The following is a 21820-nucleotide window of genomic DNA, read 5'->3' on the forward strand; positions in this document are numbered from 1 at the left end:
TTTGACGATATATACATATACAGTGGTACCTTGGTTTACAACCATTTTGGATTACAACCACATCAAACCTGGAAGTGCGTGTCCCTTTTTTTGGATTACAACCCATTTGGGGGGGGGAGCCCCCATTGGCGAAAGTGCGCCTTGGGTTACAACCTGTTTTGGTTTACAACCGGACCTCCGGAACGGATTGTGGTTGTAAACCAAGGTACCACTGTATCGACTCTGCACAGCGCAGCTTATCCAGTTGTCCCTATTTTCCAGGGACAGTTCCGGATTTACAGAAGCCGTCCCTGTTTCTGATTTGATCCCAGACGTGGGTGTAGCTAGGATTTTTGTTATGGGAGGGCGGGCAGGACTTCTGTTGGGGGGCGGGCAGAACTGACGTGATTGGTCAGTTAGTTCTATTGTTTTATTTGATGGGGGGCAGCTGCTCCTCTGCCCCCACCTTGGCTACGCCCATGATCCCAGAGTGTCCTGCTTTTCCTTAGGACATCCCTATTTTCGCTGGATAAATGTTGTAGGGTATGGACCCACTGAGCCAAGGAGTTGAGTAACTATACAATCTACAATCTTTAGAAGAAATCTGAAATCAGCCCTGTTTTTTTAAATGTTTAATCATAGAATTGTGAATTAGAAGGGATCCCAAGAGCCCTCTAGCCCAACCCCCTGCGATACAGGAATCTCAACTAAAGCATCCATGACAGATGGCCATTCAGCCTATGCTTAAAAACCTCCAAGGAAGGAGAGTGCACAACCGCCAATGTTTTATTCTGTTTTTCTATAAGTTGGAAGCTGCTCAGAGTGGCTGGGGCAACCCAGTCAGATAGGCAGGGGTATTATTATTATTATTATTATTATTATTATTCATATTAGCGCCGCCCAAAGCATGATGGAAGTATCGGCTGGAAAAAGATAGACGTGACGTTTTACAAGGACAGGAAGGAACACCGCAGACAGAATAATTGTCACACACAGGAGGAATAAGGCTATTGCTTCACCTATAAGTTTATAAATCGTTTAATGCGTCAAGACGAATGGATGTCGTTAATATGGCAGTTGTTATGTAAGGGATTGTTATTTTGAATGGAATGGAATGGAATTGAGAGGAATAAGATCTTGGAATGCAGAAACAAAGTAAATTATCAAACCATCAATTCTGGCACGTGGGAGGCCAGCTAAATTATACAATTTGGCATATGAATGTTTGGGATTAGTACAGTGGTACCTCAGGTTAAGTACTTAATTCATTCCGGAGGTCTGTTCTTAACCTGAAACTGTTCTTAACCTGAAGCACCACTTTAGCTAATGGGGCCTCCTGCTGCTGCCGCTCCGCCAGAGCACGGTTTCTGTTCTCATCCTGAAGCAAAGTTCTTAACCTGAAGCACTATTTCTGGGTTAGCGGAGTCTGTAACCTGAAGCGTATGTAACCTGAAGCGTATGTAACCACAGGTACCACTGTAATTGCATTGTGATTTGGCGTTGTTATGATGTGGCTACCATTGGATTATTGTAATTGAAAATTAATAAAAATGATTGTCAAAAATATTATTATTAGTAGTAGTAGTAGTATTTAGGATGTCCCTGTTTTCATTGGAGGTTATGTGTACTTCTCTGATTGATTCATCTTTGCCTGCTTTCCCATACTCCTCAGGTCTTTGCGGAGAAGGAAGGCCGGGTCCGTATTGAGGAGAGGAACGAGCTGAGCAGTTTCGTGATAGAGAGTGCCGAGCGCTCAGATGAAGGGAGCTACACCATCAAGGTGACCAATCCGGTGGGGGAGGACGTAGCGACCCTCAATATCAAGGTGGTGGGTGAGTAACCTGGCCGGCTGCAATTCTTTTAGTCCTGGCTGGCCTGCCGTCTCACTGCTCCCATCTTACTCCCATTAATCCATGTCTTTGGCAGACGTCCCCGATCCTCCGGAATCCGTGCGCATCACTTCGGTGGGAGAGGACTGGGCCATTTTGGTGTGGGATGCGCCCAAATACGACGGCGGCATGCCTGTGACTGGTAAGAGACCTGCGGTATAGGGTGGCGTACAAATTGTGCATATTGCTATGATACTGTGGCTATAATAAAGGTAAAGGTAAAGGTACCCCTGCCCGTACGGGCCAGTCTTGACAGACTCTGGGGTTGGTGCGCCCATCTCACTCAAGAGGCCGGGGGCCAGCGCTGTCCGCAGACATTTCCGGGTCACGTGGCCAGCGTGACAAGCTGCATCTGGCGAGCTAGCGCAGCACACGGAAACGCCGTTTACCTTCCCGCCAGTAAGCGGTCCCTATTTATCTACTTGCACTCGGGGGTGCTTTCGAACTGCTAGGTTGGCAGGCGCTGGGACCGAGCAGCGGGAGCGCACCCGCCGCAGGGATTCGAACCGCCGACCTTTTTGATCCGCAAGCCCTAGGCACTGAGGCTTTTACCCACAGCGCCACCCGCGTCCCTGTAGCTATAATAATAATAATAAAAATATGCCCTTCACATGCCTTGTTGGGGAGTAGCAAACCCTCACTCTCCATTGGTCAGGTCACATTATTATTATTATTATTATTATTATTATTATTATTATTATTAGTGTTTCTGTGTGTTCAGGATATGTGCATATCTCTCTTATTCAGATGAGTGCCCATACCTATTATTATTATTATACCTTTAAAATGGGTGTGTGCATCATCACAGATTACAAGAACATGTCCCTTCTTTTTAAAATCATTTTTTTTAATGGTTATGTGTCCTCCTCCATCAAACACTCTTTCACGTGCCTATTCAAAAGCATTTGCATTTTTGGTTTAGGTTCTTTCCCCATTGGGAGAGAAATTGGCCCAGTCGATTTCACAACTCCATCACCTTGTATAGTTCTTCTCAGTAGCATAAAGTTCTTCTGAATCTTACCTGCGAATGAACCTGAGATGGCATAGCTCAGGGGTCAGAAAACTTTTTCAGCAGGGGGCCGGTCCACTGTCCCTCAGACCTTGTGGGGGGCCGGACTATATTTGGGGGGGAATGAACGAATTCCTGTCCCCCACAAATAACCGAGAGATGCATTTTAAATAAAAGCACACATTCTAGTCATGTAAAAACATGCTGATTCATGGACCATCTGCAGGGCGGATATAGAAGGCAATTGGGCCAGATCCGGCCCCCGGGCCTTAGTTTGCCTACCCATGAACTAGAGCCAGGGGTCAGCAAACATTTTCAGCAGTGGGCCGGTCTACTGTCCCTCAGACCTTGTGGGGGGCCAGACTATATTTTTGGGGGGGAAATGAATGAATTCCTATGCCCCACAAATAACCCAGAGATGCATTTTAAATAAAAGCACTCATTCTACTCATGTAAAAACACGCTGATTCCCAGACCGTCCGCAGGCCGAATTGAGAAGGCCATTGGGCCGGATTCGGCCCCTGGGCCTTAGTTTGCCTACCCATGGCTTAGCTGGACCACTGGGGATCCCTTGTCTGTGGGGACAGTTATTGTTGGCAGGGAAACAATGGAGGAGTGCATCTTCGGTGGTGAAGTCAAACTGTTGGAAGGTTACAGTGTCTGCTGTAGAGATTGATGTGGGAGAGACATGTTTTGTTGCAGCTGGGGCAGATAAAGGCGTCCGGTTGTACTGCTGCAGATGCCCCATGGCGTTTCTCCTCTCTGTGCTCCTCCCAGCGGCCATTCCTCCTCTGGTCACTGCTGTTGATGCCCAACCTGGCTGCCTACATATCTCCAGACACTGTGGTCCCCCTCAAGAATGTTGGGGTTGATGCTGCCAGCCTTCATGTTTGCAGACACCTTTGTAACTCAAGAGCTGGCCTGGTTCCTGAAGCCAGCTCCCTGTAGAACACATCCTTGGGGATCCTGCCATCTTCCATTCTGTGGACAATCTTTGGGGAGCTGGTATCTCCTCCCGTTGACCTCATTTCCCCCCTTTCTGCCTCAGGGTACCTGATAGAGCGCAAGAAGAAAGGAAGCATGCGTTGGATGAAGCTGAATTTCGACGTTTTCACCGAGACAACCTATGAGTCCACCAAGATGATTGAGGGGGTGCTGTATGAGATGCGTGTCTTTGCCGTCAACGCAATCGGAGTCTCTCAGCCCAGCCTGAATACCAAACCTTTCATGCCTATCGGTGAGTAAATTTTGTTTGTTGATGATTGATATTGATCAAGAGATGGAAAGAGACAAGAGTATGAAATGTGGAGGCCATGGAGTAATGATAAAGAGTGCGGGATAAAAGCCAAATAATCCCTTCTTCCTACCTTAGGTGAATGAAATCATACTGGGCCCTGCTCAGCTTTGCAATGGTGCTAGCAATTTTATTGCTGCGCCGCTGGGTGTCTCGCCCCTTCTTCTCTCGCCTGCAGAGTGACTGACAAAGAAAAGGAAGTTAGTTGGCGGTAGGGATGGAGGAGAAATTTGATTTGGGTCTCGTTTTGAAGCTGAATCTATCAAATTCACACTTTGCAAAACAATATATGAACAGCTGACGAGCGGCAAAGAGGGAGATCCCCGGCCGCGTCCTGCCTTTATAGGCAGGCCACGCCCCCGAGCCAGCTGATTGGCTGGCTAGGGGGTGATGCGGCCGGGAATCCCCCCAATCACGTGGGGCTGGCCTCCACCCGCCGAGTACGTGGAGGGGCCGTGAAGCCCGCAACCCCACCGTCTGCTTAAGGCGGAAGTGGCTTTATCCTATGAAATTCACGCTTATCTTCAATTTGCTGTGCAGCTCAGCAGCCAAAAAGTGTTTACAAAAGTGTATATATTAGGGGGCAGTGGGCATAAAAATGAACGCACTGGTGAAAATAACATACACAAATGCATTATGTTTTTTTTGGGGGGGGGAATTGCTTGTAAAAATGTGTACATTAGTCCAAACTGCATATGAAAATGTGTATGTTAGGAGAAAAATTTGCATTGAAATGCTGGTGGATTTTTATGAGGGTTTAAAAATAAAACAAATCACAAATTGCTGCAAAATGTGGGGAACCGAATTTATGATTGGGGAAAATGAGAAATTGAGAGAACTGTAATTGGCAGATTGTTTCACCCCAGCTGGCGGTAACCAGGGCCAGGGCCTTTTTAGTTGTGGCCCCCTGCCTGTTCAGTGCCTTGCCAAGTGAGGTGCGCTAAGCCCTCTCCCAGCATTGCTTGAAGCAGCTAGTAAAAACATGGCTGTTCAAAAATACTTTTACCTTTTCTAAAATACTCTTTTCTGCTGGTAATTATTTGATGCCTTAATTTCACTGACTGTTCCTGATTTCATTGTAGGGACCTAGTTTTGATGTCAATATTGGTGATTTTTCAAGGGATCACTCTATATTTTATTATTAATATTTACATATGTATTAGGATAATAATATCAGATTTATAAACAAATGAATGGGGTTAGGGTATTTTTTGGTATCTATTCACATATTTTTTCTCTACACATTTTTGTGACTTTTTCTTTCCTCCCCATCTTTTGTATCACTTTATTTCTTTATAACTGAAAACTTTTCAATAAAATATGAATAATAAACCCCCCAGTATATTTTATTATCATTTTGTCCTTCGCATTGTATGATGCTATGAGTATCTTTGAAAACTAGGGGAGTATAATCTTCTTCTTCTTCTCCTTCTTCGGCGATCACTTGTAGCTGAGTATAATTGTCTTCCATAAACACAGTTTTAACAGTGAGTCCGTAAGTGGCTGTGGAGGCCAATTCTGGATCCACACGTCCTTCCACAGTGGGGACTTTGCGTTTCCGGGTGGGAGTTGATCACGGTGAGGGTTTGCCAAGCGTGTCTTCCTCTTAGCACATTTCTCACTTTCGTCCTGAGTTTGAGTGTCTTCAAAGCCCATGACGCCTTTGGTAAAGGCTGTTCTCCAATTGGAGTGCTTGCAGGCCAGTGTTTCCCAGTTGTTGGTGTTTATACTACATTTTAAAAAGAAGAATAAGGAGGAGAAAAAGAAGGATAAGGAGAAGAAGAAGGCATTGACAAAAAGTACAAAATGGTAGGCTCTCAGCATTTGAGATCAACTGGAAGTTGTGGATTTGTCTGTGTAAATGAGAGACCAATGTTATGTTTGTGCATATGTGTAATTGCTCTTCTGCTTCCTCCCTCCTCCTTCAGCCCCCACTAGCGAGCCACTCCACCTCACCCTGGAGGATGTAACAGACACCACGGCCACTTTGAAGTGGCGTGCTCCAGACCGGATTGGTGCAGGGGGTATTGATGGCTACCTCATTGAGTGGTGCAAGGAAGGAAGTGAGTATCGGGGGGGGGGGTCAAGGGTCTGGAAACCGAGCCTATTGAGGAATGGTTGAGGGAGGTGGGTTATGTTTGGCCTGAATAAGAGAAGACTGAGAGGAGATGTGGTAGCCATCTTCAGATATCTAAAGGGAGGTCACATGGAAGATGGACCGGGCTTGTTTTCTGCTACTCTGGGTGGTAGGACCCGAATCAATGGCTTCAAGTTACAAGAAAGGAGGTTCCAGCTAAACGTCAGGAAGAGCTGTTTGGCAGTGGAAAGGACTCAGAGCCTGGGGTTGGTGGTGGGATGATGTTGAGGTGGTCAGAGGGAGAAGACTGGGTGGAGGAGGTGTCAGAAGCTGAAGGGGCAACAGGGCTCAATGAGTTGGCAGAGTCTGTAGCAGAGAGAGAATTCCAGAATCAGAGGCAGGAGAGGAGAGAGGCCAAGAGGCAGAGATGACTCTGGCTGGTGAAGAGACATGGGTATTTTCCCTTCCTGCTGTTACAATATCCCCTCCCCACTTGTCTCCCAGAACCAGGAGAGGCATGAAAATGACAGAGGATAAGTTAGCTTCACATAGGCACAGTCTCAGAAAGCCCTGAAAAGAAGGGGACTTAGAGAGCTGTGGGGAGGGAAGGACCTTCAATCTCAGCAACTGCTTCATGGAGGCAAGACCTACCAGAGATGAGTTGCTGGGCTTATTAGGGCTGGCACTCCTGTGCACATGCTGTTTCTTTTTGCTAATAAAGAGTTAACTCCTACTTACACTGTGATTTATTGCTGGTTTGCTCCTGTCATCCAACACCTTTTACCTTCTAACCTTGTGTTCTCTGCTCCCAGCCGACGAATGGGTAGCTGCCAACACAGAGCTGGTCGAACGCTGTGGCTTCACCGCTAAGGGACTTCCTACAGGGGAGAAGCTTTTGTTCCGGGTCATTGCAGTCAACATCGCTGGCAAGAGTTTACCAGCCACCCTTGCTCAGCCAGTCACTATCCGAGAGATTGTCCGTGAGTCAAGTTGTATTTCTTGAGCTGTGAACCCTGAGCTCCCTCAATGTCCCTACCTGGTCCCCTGGGCCTTTTTGCCTCATAAAGGGAGCCTGCAGAGGCAGAACATAGAAGAGCTTCTAGTTTTACTGCTCCAAAGGTTCTTGGAGAGCCAGACTGAGAAGATGTCAGTGGGTTAGATGTGCTTGTTGCTCCAAGTCGCTAGGAATTAGGAGGAGGGGAGAAACTTGATTCCATTGGCATTTAGAGGTGGATCTGTCAAATTTGCAGTTTCCAATACCAAATAAGAACTGACGTGCAGCCGTCCTTTGGAATTCATACTTAGCCACATTTTGCAATGCAATTCTCCTACCACAGTTTACAAAATGCACATATTAGGTGAAAGTGTGCATGAAAGTTATTATAGCCATGAAAATAGTACACAAGAATTAGGAGAAATGGCTTGCAAAAAAGGGGGGGTACATGTAAATGTGTTTAGTAGGAGAAATTCAAAGTGAAATGCTGAAGAATTTTCGTGATTATTTAAAAACCGCAAATCACTGCAGAAATAGGGAGAACTGGATTTAAGGCTGGAATGTTAAAGAACGTTGCCAAATTATAAACTTAAAACACTGAAGGAGTTGAGTCTAGACTTACAGCACAAGCCTAACCATGCCTGATGAGAAGTAAGTCCTATTGAATTCAACAGGGTCTACTCTCAGGTAAAGGGGGGGGGGGTTATACTGAATATATACCCACTGAAATCAGTAAGATTGAACTTAGTTGTCTTAGTTGTCCCATTTATTTCAGTCGGTCTGCTCTTAAGTACGACACATTAATCTAGATCCAACCCAATGTGTACCTAAACTGACTTTGGAAAGTCTGGATCCCAACTACTTGGCATCTTATGCAAATTTCATGCCGACCCACTTGCTTTCTCTCTCGCCTTACAGAGCAGCCCAAGATCCGCCTTCCTCGCCATCTCCGGACGACGTACATCAGGAGAGTTGGAGAACAGGTCAACTTGGTGATCCCATTCCAGGTGAGCAGCTGGCTTTGGGAATTCCACCCACCCTGGAATTCATGTTTACCCAGAAGAACACTGAGGGAGGTTTGGATTTTCATTTGAAGGCCTTCCTCATCCAGATTCTGCATCATTCTTCATGTTCCTATCACAGTTTTAAGTAAGCAAGCAAGCAAGCAAGCAAGCAAGCAAGCAAGCAAGGAAGCAAACACTTACCTACACAGTCTATTCTGTCAGCCCTTCCTCTCAGTGCTGTGTCTGGGTTTGTCAAAACTCTCCTCTGAGCTTTGATGGCTAACCTCTGAAAGCTCTCCAGATACTTCCCAACCGTGATCTCCCATTTAGGAAACGTCAGCCCCATTAGCCTGCCAACCTTCCTACCAAAGGAAGGTTGCCCCAAGTAACTGAAAAACTTTGTTTTCGGAAAACAGTCAGAACCTCCACATCCCAGCATCCTAGAAGTATTCCATCCAACTGCAGTGTTTGCAGACTCATTACCCCTGCAGTCTCCAATTCGGGACCAAGCCCAAATGCAGAATGTATGCTTACAACATCCTGCCAGTTTATTTTCCTCATATTTTGTGGGGTCTTTCCTCGTTGAAGAGTGCAGGAGAAGTCCAAAAGCAACTCATTTTTTAGGTGTTGTTTTGGTTGGCACTCCTAATACAGCTGTACCTTGGATCCCGAATGCCTAGGTACTCGGACGTTTTGCCTCCTGAACGCCGCAAACCCAGGAGGGGGTGTTCTGGTTTGCAAATGTTCTTTGGAACCTGAACGTCTGACAGGGCTTCTGTGGCTCCCGAATGCCTGCAGGAGCTTCCTGCAGCCAGTCAGAAACTGCACTTTGGTTTTCGAACGTTTTGGAAGTCAACCGGACTTCCAGAACGGATTCCATTCGACTTCCAAGGTACAACTGTAAAAGGTTTGCCAGCTGTGGGTTTTAAATTTCCTCTCCTTGTGGACAAACACAACTTCCTTTTATTTATCGATTTTTAGACACATAAAACCAGGCATAGGCAAACTCAGCCCTCCAGATGTTTTGGGACTACAACTCCCATCATCCCTGACCACTGGTCCTGTTAGCTAGGGGTGATGGGAGTTGTAGTCCCAAAACATCTGGAGGGCCGAGTTCGCCTATGCCTGCATAAAACTATTTATGCACCAACCGAGAACTCAGCTGGGGAAAGCTTCCAGCTCTGGAGCAAAATGTGGGGAGAAGTGGGGCAGGGCGGGTGGAAGGGATGCCGCTAGAATGAAGGCCTCTGTGGCAATGCCAAGCATTTGATCATCTCTAGGGTAAACCCCGCCCTGTAGTCACCTGGTCAAAGGACGGGAAGCCTCTGGATCCCAAAGAGATCAACGTCCGCACCTCCGACTTGGACACCATCCTTTTCATACGCAAAGCTCAGCGGCACCACTCGGGCTTCTACGAACTCTCGGTTAAGATTGAAAACATGGAGGACAAGGCTGTCATCAAGATCCGGGTTGTTGGTAAGGAGGACCGGCTTTCCTTTGAGATTTCATTTGTTGCAACAGCAAATTTACATTCTTAAAAAAAGCTAACCATGTTTTGGGGGTGCAGCCGGAGCAGGTGAATATGGGGGAGACTGTGTAGAGGGGGCTGTGTGTGTGTCGTCTCAAGTTCTCTTAGAGTCATGTGATTTTAGAGCTGAAAGGACATTGGCGGTCATCTAGTTCCGTCAATCAATCAACGTCTATTTTGGTGGTACCCAAATTGTTGGTCCACAGACCCCAGAGGGCCTGCGTAACCCACTCAGGGGGTCCGTGGCACCATTCACGTAACAAAAACTACCATAAAACAACAACAACAACAACAACAACAACAACTACTACTACTACTACTACTACTACTACTACTACTACTACTACTACTATTCTTTATTTATACCCTGCCCATCTGGCTGGGCTTCCCCAGCCACTCTGGGCTGCTCCCAACAGAATATTAATAATAATTTAAAAAGTGATAAAACATCAAACATTAAAAACTTTCCTAAGGGCTGCCTTTGGATGTCTTCTAAAAGTCAGATAGTTGTTAATTTCCTTGAAATCTGATGGGAGGGCATTCCACATGGTGGGCGCCACTACTGAGAAGGCCCTCTGCCTGGTTCCCTGTCACCTCGCAGGGGAGGAACCGCCAGAAGGCCCTCGGAGCTGGACCTCAGTGTGGGGGTGGGTCCGCTCCTTCAGGTATACTGGGCTGAGGCTATTTAGGGCTTTAAAGGTCTAATGATAGAGATACCAAAATTTTCAAAAGTAAGGGGTCCACTGTTTGGCTTTTGAAACACAAGGGGTGCTTAGCTACTTGGGAACCACTGGTCTAGTTCAACACCCCACCCGGCTCAATGCACAAATCTTGTAACAGAGAATCTTAATCTTGTCTTTGGTGAGGTCCACTCTCGCCTTGGTGCAGGTAGTTAGAGAGGGAGATGAAGAAACACTTATAAAAGGCCTAACGTTTTCTAAGTGCTGTGCAGACATTCAAAAGGAAGGCAGTAGCTGAGTGTGCGCACACCATATAAGTAAAGCCCATGACTTCAACACCTCCTGGGGACTGTGGTTTGTTAAAAGGTGCTGGGGAGCAAAACGGCAGTTCCCAGGATTCTTCAGGGGGAAGCCATGTGCTTTAAATGTGTGGAGCCAGCTCCTCCCACAGGCTCACAATCGACTGGTGAAAGGAGCAGGGAGGGAAGAGGGAAGCAAGCACTGGAACAGCTGTTCTGCTGTTCCCTTATCTGGCCAACGGGTGGGGCTGAGCTGGTCTTTACCATTCCATTATATAATATAATTCCATTATAATCTTCCCTCGCTGCGAGAAGCCAAGTTACAGGGAACCAGGCAGAGGGCCTTCTTGGTAGTGGCACCTGCCCTGTGGAACGCCCTCCCACCAGATGTCAAAGAAAACAACAACTACCAGACTTTTAGACGACATCTGAAGGCAGCCCTGTTTAGGGAAGATTTTAATGTTTCATGCATTACTTTATTTTAATATTGTGTTGGAAGCCGCCCAGAGTGGCTGGGGAAACCCAGCCAGATGGGCGGGGTATAAATAATAAATTCTTCCTATTATTATTATTCCTGGAAGGCAAGAGGTGTAGGCAACCAGTGGCCCTAAACCCAAAGCCCAGAGGCGAGAGTTTCCTTCGCTTCAGCTCTGCTGTCCCAGGGCGGTTGGAAGATGGCCTGGCAACTTAGAAGGAAGCAAGGGGTGGGCACAGTCTCTGTTCTCCCCCCTCCCTTCCCCCTTCCTTCTTGCTGCAGCTGCTAAATTGTTAACAAGCTTTAATCCAGGCCTGCTCCATCAGTCTCCTCTCTCCCCGTGGGAGACCAAGATGCTCTCAACTCCCAGGCCTGCGAGAGAGACAGGAGGGTTGGCAGGGCACTAGGCAGCCTTCAGCCAGCTGCGCAGCGACCTCAGAAGATGCTACCCATGGAAGCAAGGCACCTCTTCGTCTGGCTGGGCTGGCAGCTGCCTCCTGGCCTCTGCCCCACTGGGGTTCTGTCTAGGGAGAGGAGAAAATAATTGGATTCAGTTTGCATTTAAAAGCAAACATCCCAACAGACCCCATTCCGAAACAATGCACAAACCGAAACACGGCCGTCCTTCAAAAACCCACCCTTTCCTGCATTTTGCAGCGCAGCTCTCCTGCCAAGGAATGTGTACAAAAATGTCTGTGCTTTGTTGTTGTTGTTTAGTCGTTTAGTTGTGTCCGACTCTTTGTGACCCCATGGACCAGAGCACGCCAGGCACTCCTGTCTTCCACTGCCTCCCGCAGTTTGGTCAAACTCATGCTGGTAGCTTCGAGAACACTGTTCAGCCATCTCGTCCTCTGTCGCCCCCTTCTCCTTGTGCCCTCCGTCTTTCCCAACATCAGGGTCTTTTCCAGGGAGTCTTCTCTTTTCATGAGGTGGCAAAGTATTGGAGCCTCAACTTTAGGATCTGTCTTTCCAGTGAGCACACAGGGCTGATTTCCTTAAGAATGGATAGGTTTGATCTTTTTGCAGTCCATGGGACTCTCAAAAGTCTCCTCCAGCACCATAATTCAAAAGGTAAAGGGAAGGTAAACGGCGTTTCTGTGCGCTGCTATGTTTCACCAGAAGCGGCTTAGTCATGCTGGCCACATGACCTGGAAGCTGTAAGCTGGCTCCGTCAGCCAATAAAGCGAGATGAGCGCCGCAACCCCAGAGTCGGCCACGACTGGACCTAATGGTCAGGGGTCCCTTTACCTTTTAATTCTCCCCCTTCCATTGGGAGACAAACTTGGTGTCCACAACTTCTCTCTTACCCCCCCTCGCCCCCCCCGTCCTGAGCCCCTTGGTGCCTGGTACCCCTTCCCCACCCCCTCCTCCTCCCTCTCTGCCTGTGTCACCATCTCTTATCAGCTCCCACCCTTCCCCCATGGTAAGAGGGGAGAGAGATCATGTTCTTCCATTCTATATTTAAGCTTCCCCCTGATGGTTTAAGCCAGATGTCACCTCTCCCGACACCGCCGAAAAAGGCCCCCCTCCCTCGCCCTCCCCAGACACGGCCACTTTCTGATCAGCCGCCTCCTCTAATCCCGATTAGGCTGGTGGAATGTTTGAAGTGAAATTTAGCATCTTCCAAGAGCCTTCTGGGAATCTGCCTTTGAAAGCAGAGCACGCTGGAGAAGGTGCTAGCCGCAAATCTGCCCTCCGGCCCACCCCCCACCTTCCTAGCGCCAGCAGACAGGGCTGGGTCTCTCCATGTTTGTGTTGAATGTATCTACCACTTATTGAATTAGCTGCTTCCTGCATCCATTTCAGCCAGGGATGCAATGACGCTTCAGCCTTTGGGTCATTTCAGGCTATTGTCTTACTGTTCTTAATGGGCTCCCCTCTTGAGATGATAGGTAAAGGTAAAGGGACCCCTGACCATTAGGTCCAGTCGTGGCCGACTCTGGGGTTGTGGCGCTCATCTCACTTTATTGGCCGAGGGAGCGGCATATAGCTTCCGGGACATGTGGCCAGCATGACTAAGCCACTTCTGGCGAACCAGAGCAGCGCCCGGAAACGCTGTTTACCTTCCCGCCGGAGCCGTACCTATTTATCTACTTGCACTGTGACGTGCTTTCGAACTGCTAGGTTGGCAGGAGCAGGGACCAAGCGACGGGAGCTCACCCCGTCACGGGGATTCGAACGAACGACCTTCTGATCGGCAAGTCCTAGGCTCTGTGGTTTAACCCACAGCACCACCTGCGTTGAGATGATATTGTGTATTATCTACCTAACTTTGAAATGTGACAAGCAGGCCTTGCTGGATTTGCTTGGTCTGCTGAGTGGAGCCCTGGACTTTTGCCCTAAAGCCTGCTGACAGCATTTTAGCAGGTTAAAGAAGATGGGTTCAATGATTCACTCATGCTATCCCCATTTAATAATAATAATAATAATAATAATAATAATAATAATAATAACAACAACAACAAATAATTTGTATTTATACCCCGCCGTTCCCGGTTCAGAAAACCGGGCTCAGGGCGGCTAACAACAAATTTAAAGGGAGGGACCACTAGGGGCGCATCAGAAGATGGCTGACAATAACATCTCTCCGACCCACACAAGGTAAATTGGAGGCTGTGATTGGAGTAAATAGCCTCCCTACCCCCCCAGGATTGTGGTGGGGGACTGCCCTTGCCTGCTGTGCCCTATACCACCCCCGAATTTGTGGGGATGGGGGCACTAGGCACAATGCCCTCCTGTGGGATTTCGGCGCTCCTGGATGCCGTCTCTGATCTGCGCCACTAGCTGCAAGAACTTCAAAAGAAACAATTTGGATGAAGCGAATGCACATATTTCAAGGAAGAAGGGGGAGTAAAGACTGCTAACAGAAGAGATCTCTGATAAAACAAGACGAGTTAGAGGAACAAGTATAAATCATGAGAAGATATGCCAAGACTCGGTATAGCAAAGGGACTGATGGGGGAGGGGGGGAACTTTCCTTTCTTTCCCTTATGTGATTAAACAAGAATCCCCCCTTATGTGATTAAACAAGAATCCTCAGAAAACCGGGCTCAGGGCGGCTAACAACAAATTTAAAGCACTTAATTGATGCAACAAAAAACAGCATAAAATACAGTATAAAACGTGAACAACAATAAATTCAGAATTCAAAAATCAATTTAGGGGGAAATCCATACAATAAACATTAGATGATCACCATGGGCTAGCTGGCTAAATTAGTCCTATTTGGGCCAGCGAGGAGACCAGGGGAGAATTAGCTGTGGGATCCCAGAGTGGGTAATCTTCATAAAAAGGGGAGGGGGAGGGAAGGAAGGGGAATAAAAGATCAGGCTAAGTTCAAACTGAAAGCCAGGTGGAATAGCTCTGTCTTACAGGCCCTGCGGAAGGAAGCTAAATCCTGCAGGGCCCTGGTCTCATGGGACAGAACATTCCACCAGGTCGGAGCCATCACTGAGAAGGCCCTGGCCCTGGTGGAGGATAATCTGATAATTTAATATGGTCTAGAGAGCTGCTAGGTCTATTGTATTTGTTTACATCATTTTAGCAATTGCAGGGAACCTTTGCTTACATCGTTTTGGCTAAGGGACCATTCCCTGTTTATCCATAGTGATGCAGCAGCCTTTGTTGTTTCCCATTCCTTCTGCAGAGAAACCGGGTCCAGCACACAACGTGATGGTGAAGGAAGTGTGGGGCTTCAATGCCTTAGTAGAGTGGGAGCCTCCCAAGGACGATGGGAATTCGGAGATTACGGGCTACTCCATCCAAAAAGCTGACAAGAAAACCATGGTAAGGTGGCTTCCCTTTCCCTATTGGGCTTCTGCTTCTAGTAATGATAAAAACAAAGTCTAGTAATAGGCTTGGGTTTTTCCCCTGGCTCTTGCTGAGAACATGTGCCAGCGGCTACCTTGCAACAGTGCATGAGACTAACTGAGGCAGGATATTGTGGGTTGTATGCAGTGCTAGTCCTACTCAGAGAAGACCCATTGAAATCAACTAGTAGAATTAACTAGGTCCATTAATGACAATGACTTCAATGGCTTCCAGTCCATTTCCAGGACCTGCTCAAAAACACTGGCCTTTACCTGTCAGGAGTAAGCATGGACCAATGATACCAACTAGTATGGGAAACAGCCTTACTAGAAAAATTAACCAATAAACTGAAACTGACACGGGGACAAATAGAAGAAGACGCCTTCACCCCGGTATGGCTCCCCTTTATCACATACACAGCCCAACAAGACAATGACAAAAATCCACCAACAGCATACAAATCAATATGGCTGACCTGATCCAAAACACCCACCCACCCCACTCACACATGAAAACAATGATCACCACAGCCAACCACAAACAAACAACCACACCCTAGGCCAACCCCAACCTCTCTCACCACCAAAGAAACACAAGTGAATAGCAGAGAACCTGCACAAGCGACGCTGACACAAAACCCCGTATATATTAAGTATAATAGAAACATCGCCACCCGACCCCACCCTCACTCACCTTCCCCCCCTCCACCTCTTTCCCCCTTTTCTTCCTAATGTCTCAACAAATGAAACTGATCTGTAAAAAATGTTACTTAGAGAAGGGAGGGGAAAGAGAGGCACTGCACATACTTTTGCAAACCAAGAAAATCTTTAATAAAAATACATTTAAAAAACAAAAAACAAAAACACTGGTCTTTAAAGCCCTTCATGAGATAGGGTCAGGGTATTTGAAGGACCACCTGTCTTGGTGGATTTACCTGCGCATGCAGATCTTCTGCGGTGGGCCTCCTACAGGTGCCCCTGCCATCTAAATTGAGAGGTGACCAGAGGTAATAACTTTTTGGTGACAGCACACCAGTTGCAGAATGCTCTCCCTAGAGATGTTTGCTCGGTGCTGACCTTATAATCCTTTTTGGCAGGGGCAAATGCTTTAAACATTTTCCCCCATCAGTTCTTTAGGCTGTGTTACACATCTAAAGCACACAACTCTCTCTAAAGTATCCCGGGAACTGTAGTTTTGCCTCTCATGGAGCTACAACTCCCAGCACCCTTCACAAACTACGGTTCCCAGGATTCCTGAGGTGGGGTAACTCGTGTGCTTTAAACATGCTTTAAATATACGGTGCGTACCCAGCCATCAATGCAGTTTTAGACCCTGCCGCTTGCTTTTGTGAGTTGGTTAGTATAAAAACACTTGCGACAAATGGATACTGAATTGTTGTGCAAAAGGGAAGCAGCCTCCCATCCTAAGTTAGTGACCCCAATTCAGTTAGAATTGATTCATACAAACATGCTCAGATTGCTCATTTACTGCTGACACTATCAGAGAGAGAAAGAGAGAGAGAGAAAGAAAGAGAACTTCTTCTACCACTGTGAAGGTTCACATTTTGCCAGTGGCAAAATTCACAGCAGGAAGACTAGGCAGCAGTTCCAAGCCTGCTACAAGAGCAGCATCAAAAGAGCACAGATCTTGTTTCTGGAGGACATTATGTAGTTACCTCTCATTATATATATATATATATATATATATATATATATATATATATATATGATTTATCTCCTCTTATTTTAGGCTACAAGCTTTCAGAGTAAAAATAAAAATCCAAATGACAGATATGTAGAAGTACATCACAGAAAAGAGCATGTAAAAAACAACAACAGCAGGAGAAACTTCCAGCTAGATAAAATAATGCATCAAACAGAAAAGCTGGGCTGGTTTTCTTAAAAAATAAAAAAGAACATCGTTCCCTTGCCTACTGCCAAAGCTGCATAAAGCACTTATGCACAACCAGGGAGCCTCAATCCTACATCGCCTCTCATCTGACTTCTTGAGCATCTACTCCTTCCCTCTCTGTGGACCCTGCACACCTCTCTGTTGTTTCGAGGGGGGGGGGCACCTGTGGCTCAGATCCTCCCTCCCCTGCAGCTATTTCTCTGACCGTCCCTGCTCTCCTTCTGCAGGAGTGGTTCACAGTATACGAGCACAACCGCCTCACCCGCTGCACGGTGTCTGACCTCATCATCGGCAACGAATACTACTTCCGAGTCTACAGCGAGAACATCTGTGGGCTTAGCGAAGCTCCCGGGGTCTCCAAAAACACCGCCAACATTCAGAAATCTGGTAAATGCGGTGGAACCAGATGGTGGCTGGCAATTGCTCTAGCGGTCTGGGAATAGGACGACCAGGGCTTAGCAGAAGGGGCTGCGGTCTGCACCTTCCAGGCTAATGCACAGAAGGGAACTTTGTTATCTGCTGGCTTTCATGCTTCTGAATGCTCTGGTGCAGTTCTTGGCTCATAAAAAAGGCACCAAAAGACATTAAGATGCATATTTTGAGGAGAAATATTCAATCGAACCAGGGCTTTCCGGGCTCTGGTCTCTAGCTGTTTTTGGACTGCGGTTCCCATCGTCCCTGACCAGTGGTCCTGCTGGCTAGGGGTGATGGGAGTTGTGGTTCGGCGCCAGCTGGAGGCGGGATTTATCCCAGGTTAAGTCTGTATAGGATTGAAACCTGTATAGGATTGAAACCTGGGCTACTTCGTGCAATGCATACTGGCTATATGTTTTGGTCGTAAATCGCTCTGGGTTGCCTTGGGCAAGATAAAGTGACTAACAAATGTTAATAATAATAATAATAATAATAATAATAATAATAATAATAATAATATTTTGAGTAGTTTGGATTTAATATCCCGCTTTATCACTACCCTAAGGAGTCTCAAAGTGGCTAACATTCTCCTTTCCCTTCCTCCCCACAACAAACACTCTGTGAGGTGAGTGGGGCTGAGAGACTTCAAAGAAGTGTGACTAGCCCAAGGTCACCCAGCAGCTGCATGTGGAGGAGCGGGGAAGCGAACCTGGTTCACCAGATTATGAGTCACCAGATTATGAGGGAAAATAATATATTCGTGAATGCATAGTTAAATGCGAATTTTCATGCAACTGCCGTTGGCAGTTTAGTACCCAAAAACATGAAAGCCAACACACGTGAGAATGACGCAGACTAGAAATTAGCTGGCAATGCAATCCTATGCATGTCTGCCTGAGAAGTAAACCCCGTTGAATTGTTTTATTTCATACACACTGCTTGATTGTAAAAATCCTCAAAGCAGTTTACAGAAAGCTTCAACGGGACACTAAGAGCTGTTTGACAGTCTCCCTCGAGAGGCTCTCCTTTTAGCAGAGGCTGGATGGCTGTCTGTCATGGATGCTTCAGTTGAGATTCCCAGATGATCCTTGGGATCCCTTCCAATTCTCCAGTTCTATGATTTACTCCCTGGTCTGTGCGTATAGTTGGCCTTGCAGCCCAATTTGCCCATCCCTAAGATCCGCTGATGGATTTGCTGTTACTTTCCCCTCCCCTTCCCTTTCAGGAATAATCTGTAAACAGCTAAACTACAAGGAACATGACTTCAGCCATGCCCCTGTGTTCATGACGCCCCTGGTAGACCGGACAGTCGTGGCTGGGTATACCACTGCCTTGAACTGTGCTGTGAGAGGATTTCCTAAAGTAAGTGCTGAGTGAGGAGGCGGAAAGGGATGATGTTGAGTTGTTTGGAGTGGCTGCTATCAAAAAACTAGGAATGTGGCGCTGAGAGGGATGTGAGATAACTGGAGGAGGGGAAAGCATGAAGACAGGGAAAGTGAACAGTGGACTAAGGATGGTACTTCCAAAATGTTGGGCTTTTTTTAAAAAAAAAAAAAAAAGCGTTGCTACAAATAAGAGAAAACAACCTTAGATTCAGTAAATTATAACCAGTATTAAAACGGTGGATTTTTCTTAATAGCAACACACACCAACGCCTCAATAATTGTCAGATACTGTGAATATGATTTTGAATATGCTGCTAATTTAATTAAAGTAAACATGCCTGTGCTCCCCCCCCCCGCCTCCAGCCATTCATTTTTTTTTTGTTCCACATAAGGAGGGTGACAAGGTACCACCAGTGATAATTAGTGTGTTGTGAGGGAGGTGATTAAGCCTTCTCTCAACTGCTAGCACACCCTCCCCCTTCTGCTGGCATGTTTTAATTGATTTTCTCCAAGAGTTCCTCCAGCGTGTCAGTCAGTAATTTGTGGGAGGAAATCTAGCACATACAGGAACTTTGAGGTTTGCACAGTTAAAGTGGATTAAAGTGCTGCCCTGGAGCAACAAATCCACTTTAAAAAAGCCCAGTTTTTTTGCAGTTTGGAAAAGCAATGCAGAAATGCACTGAAAGGCATGAAAGGAATGAATGTTTAATAGGAAGGCATGTGAACTCCCTGCAAGCAAATCAGAACGAGTGCTTAATGTCCTATAACCACCCTGCAAACGAATCACAATGCTCAATAAAACATTGGGCAGACCGTATCTGGAATACTACGTCCAGTTCTGGGCACCACAATTTCGGGATATAGACATGGTGAAATGTGTGCAGAGGAGGGCGACCAAGATGATAAAAGGTCTGGAAACCAAGCCTTATGAGGAACGGTTGAGGAAGTTGGGTATGTTTAACCTGGAAAAGAGGAGATGGTGAGAGGAGATATGAGAGCCATCTTCAAATATCTCAAGGGCTGTCACGTAGAAGATGCAGCAAGCTTGTTTTCTCCTGCTCTGGAGGCTAGGACTTAAACCCAATGGCTTCAGGATACAAGAAAGGAGATTCCCACTAAACATCAGGAAGAACATTCTGACACTAAGAGCTGTTTGATGGTGGAAATGTCTCCCTTGGGAGGTGGTGGACTCTCCTTCCTTGGCGGTTTTTAAGCAGAGGTTAGTCTAGCCTGGATCTGCTACAGATGGTATGCATTGTCAAGCTGAAATATGAGCTCTTTTTAGATACTCAGTGCTGGAAAGACACCCAGAATCTGGCACACTTGGGTTTTTGTTTTTGTTTTTAAGCACATGGGTGACAAACCTTCATTTTCAGGGATAAAAGGCTGGCAACATTTTCAATGCTAATACTTAAAACTGATAGGTTGGGGATTTTTTGCACACCATTTTGGTTGCAACCATTTCCCCTTTGAGCGTATAAGGCGGTACAGTTTGATACATGACAACGTGGTTTAGAACGGAGTGTGTGGTGATCAGGATTCCTTTCATCTGGATTCCTTTTAATCTCTTCTGTCTGTTCCCAGCCCAAAATAATCTGGATGAAGAACAAAATGGACATCAGCGGGGACCCAAAGTTCCTGCAGAAAAACAACCAGGGCGTGCTGACCCTCAACATCCGCAAGCCGAGCCCTTTTGACAGCGCCACTTACTCCTGCAAGGCCGTCAATGAACTGGGAGAGGCCATAGTGGATTGCAAGCTGGAGGTCAAAGGTGACTGCAGCATGAAAGGGAAATGGGTTGTCATTGCTCAAATTCATTTTTGCTGCCGTTGTTTTAAAAATAACAGCATGCCCAGCCTAGGGACGGTGCAGCACAGAGGAGAGAATGGGAGAGCTTTAGCCCCAGGATCTGTTTCGGAAACTGAAAATTGAAGAGTAATGTTCAAGAACCCTGATTTGTGAAGGGAAGCTTTCTCTCAGCCATTCCATAAGCTCACCCCACATCCCTAAAATGGGTAGAAGTTACGGTTGTTATATAGACTGCCAGGTTTAAACCTGACAATTCCACTTGTACCTTTAGGGCGAGGGATATGTTTTCCTTCAGATGTTCCTGGGCTTTAGTTCCCATCATCCATGCCTGTTCGCTGATGGGAGTTGAAGTTTAACAGCCTCTGCAGGAAGATGTTTGCTTAGAAGTGCAGAAAGGAGGACTCCATACTCATTTCCCACATGCATGCATAAGCACGTGGGATTGGTGGAAGTGGAAAACACAATCCCTTCTCATTCACAGAGAGTAAAAATGTGTCTGCCAAAACACTTGCTTGATACTCTGTTCCTCTCCTCTCTTCTCCCCCCTCCCCCACAGCGCCGCAGTAATTTTATTGCCACAACTGCCAACACCTGGAAGAGGTGAGTAACACGGAACACCCCATGCTGGGTGAAGGGGAACAAGCAGTTATTTGGATTTCAAGGCAGAAAACGGAATTCCTTTATAAATCTGGAAACAACTGCAATTTGGAGGGTGGAGGAAGCAGCCTGGTGATGGGGGCTGTGGCAGTCTGGGATAAGAGTTGATGGGTGACTAGAATTTGGGCTGGGGTGGAGAGGGAGAGAGCTGTACGTTTCGTGTCGGACCTGGTTGGCAGGAACAGAGCCTCGTGGTCCGAAGCAAGACCGAATGTGCAGGAACCGTGCACAGAAGCCGTGCTTACAAAATGGAGGAGGGATGCTTGAGTGTGCTTACTTGGATGAATCTGTTTGCCTCACCCTAACCAATAGCCAACAGTGTTAATTCCTGCTCTGCTCTCTCCACACAGCTTACGATCACCCCCCTTCTTTTCTCCATGGTGTCCCTTCCCACCTCGTGCAGATGCTAAGTGGGGAAGGGGATTGAGGCGTCTTCACCTCCTCACCCCACTGAAGAAGCTACACATATCATGCTTGGATAGAAGGAAGCTACCACAGACCAGCTAACCCGCCCCTGTATCTGTCCGTGTGCCTGTCTGGTCCGTTGTTGTGTCAATAAAGTGACCTTGATGGGATAACCTGTGTGTGTCTCTTGTCCCTCTGGTT

At 46.8% G+C, this 21820-nt stretch overlaps 1 protein-coding gene across 1 annotated transcript in view; it reads left to right on the forward strand.

Annotated features, from left to right (window-relative positions):
* The window catches only part of MYBPC2 (myosin binding protein C2), a gene marked incomplete at its 5' end in the record, with an annotated part of 66358 nt that extends 44566 nt beyond the window's left edge, over positions 1–21792 (forward strand). Inside the window, 13 exon segments of the mRNA XM_081837628.1 lie at positions 1652–1811; positions 1906–2010; positions 3926–4114; positions 6100–6234; positions 7061–7228; positions 8161–8249; positions 9527–9722; positions 14875–15014; positions 17177–17336; positions 18589–18725; positions 20333–20519; positions 21114–21157; positions 21565–21792. Of these exon segments, the coding sequence (XP_081693754.1) occupies positions 1652–1811; positions 1906–2010; positions 3926–4114; positions 6100–6234; positions 7061–7228; positions 8161–8249; positions 9527–9722; positions 14875–15014; positions 17177–17336; positions 18589–18725; positions 20333–20519; positions 21114–21124 (1677 nt within the window). The 3' untranslated portion in view covers positions 21125–21157; positions 21565–21792.
* Positions 21793–21820: the final 28 nt, after the last annotated feature.

This window comes from Podarcis erhardii (genome assembly GCF_964252035.2).
Source record: "Podarcis erhardii genome assembly, chromosome: 13".
Taxonomy (NCBI): Eukaryota; Metazoa; Chordata; class Lepidosauria; order Squamata; family Lacertidae; genus Podarcis; species Podarcis erhardii.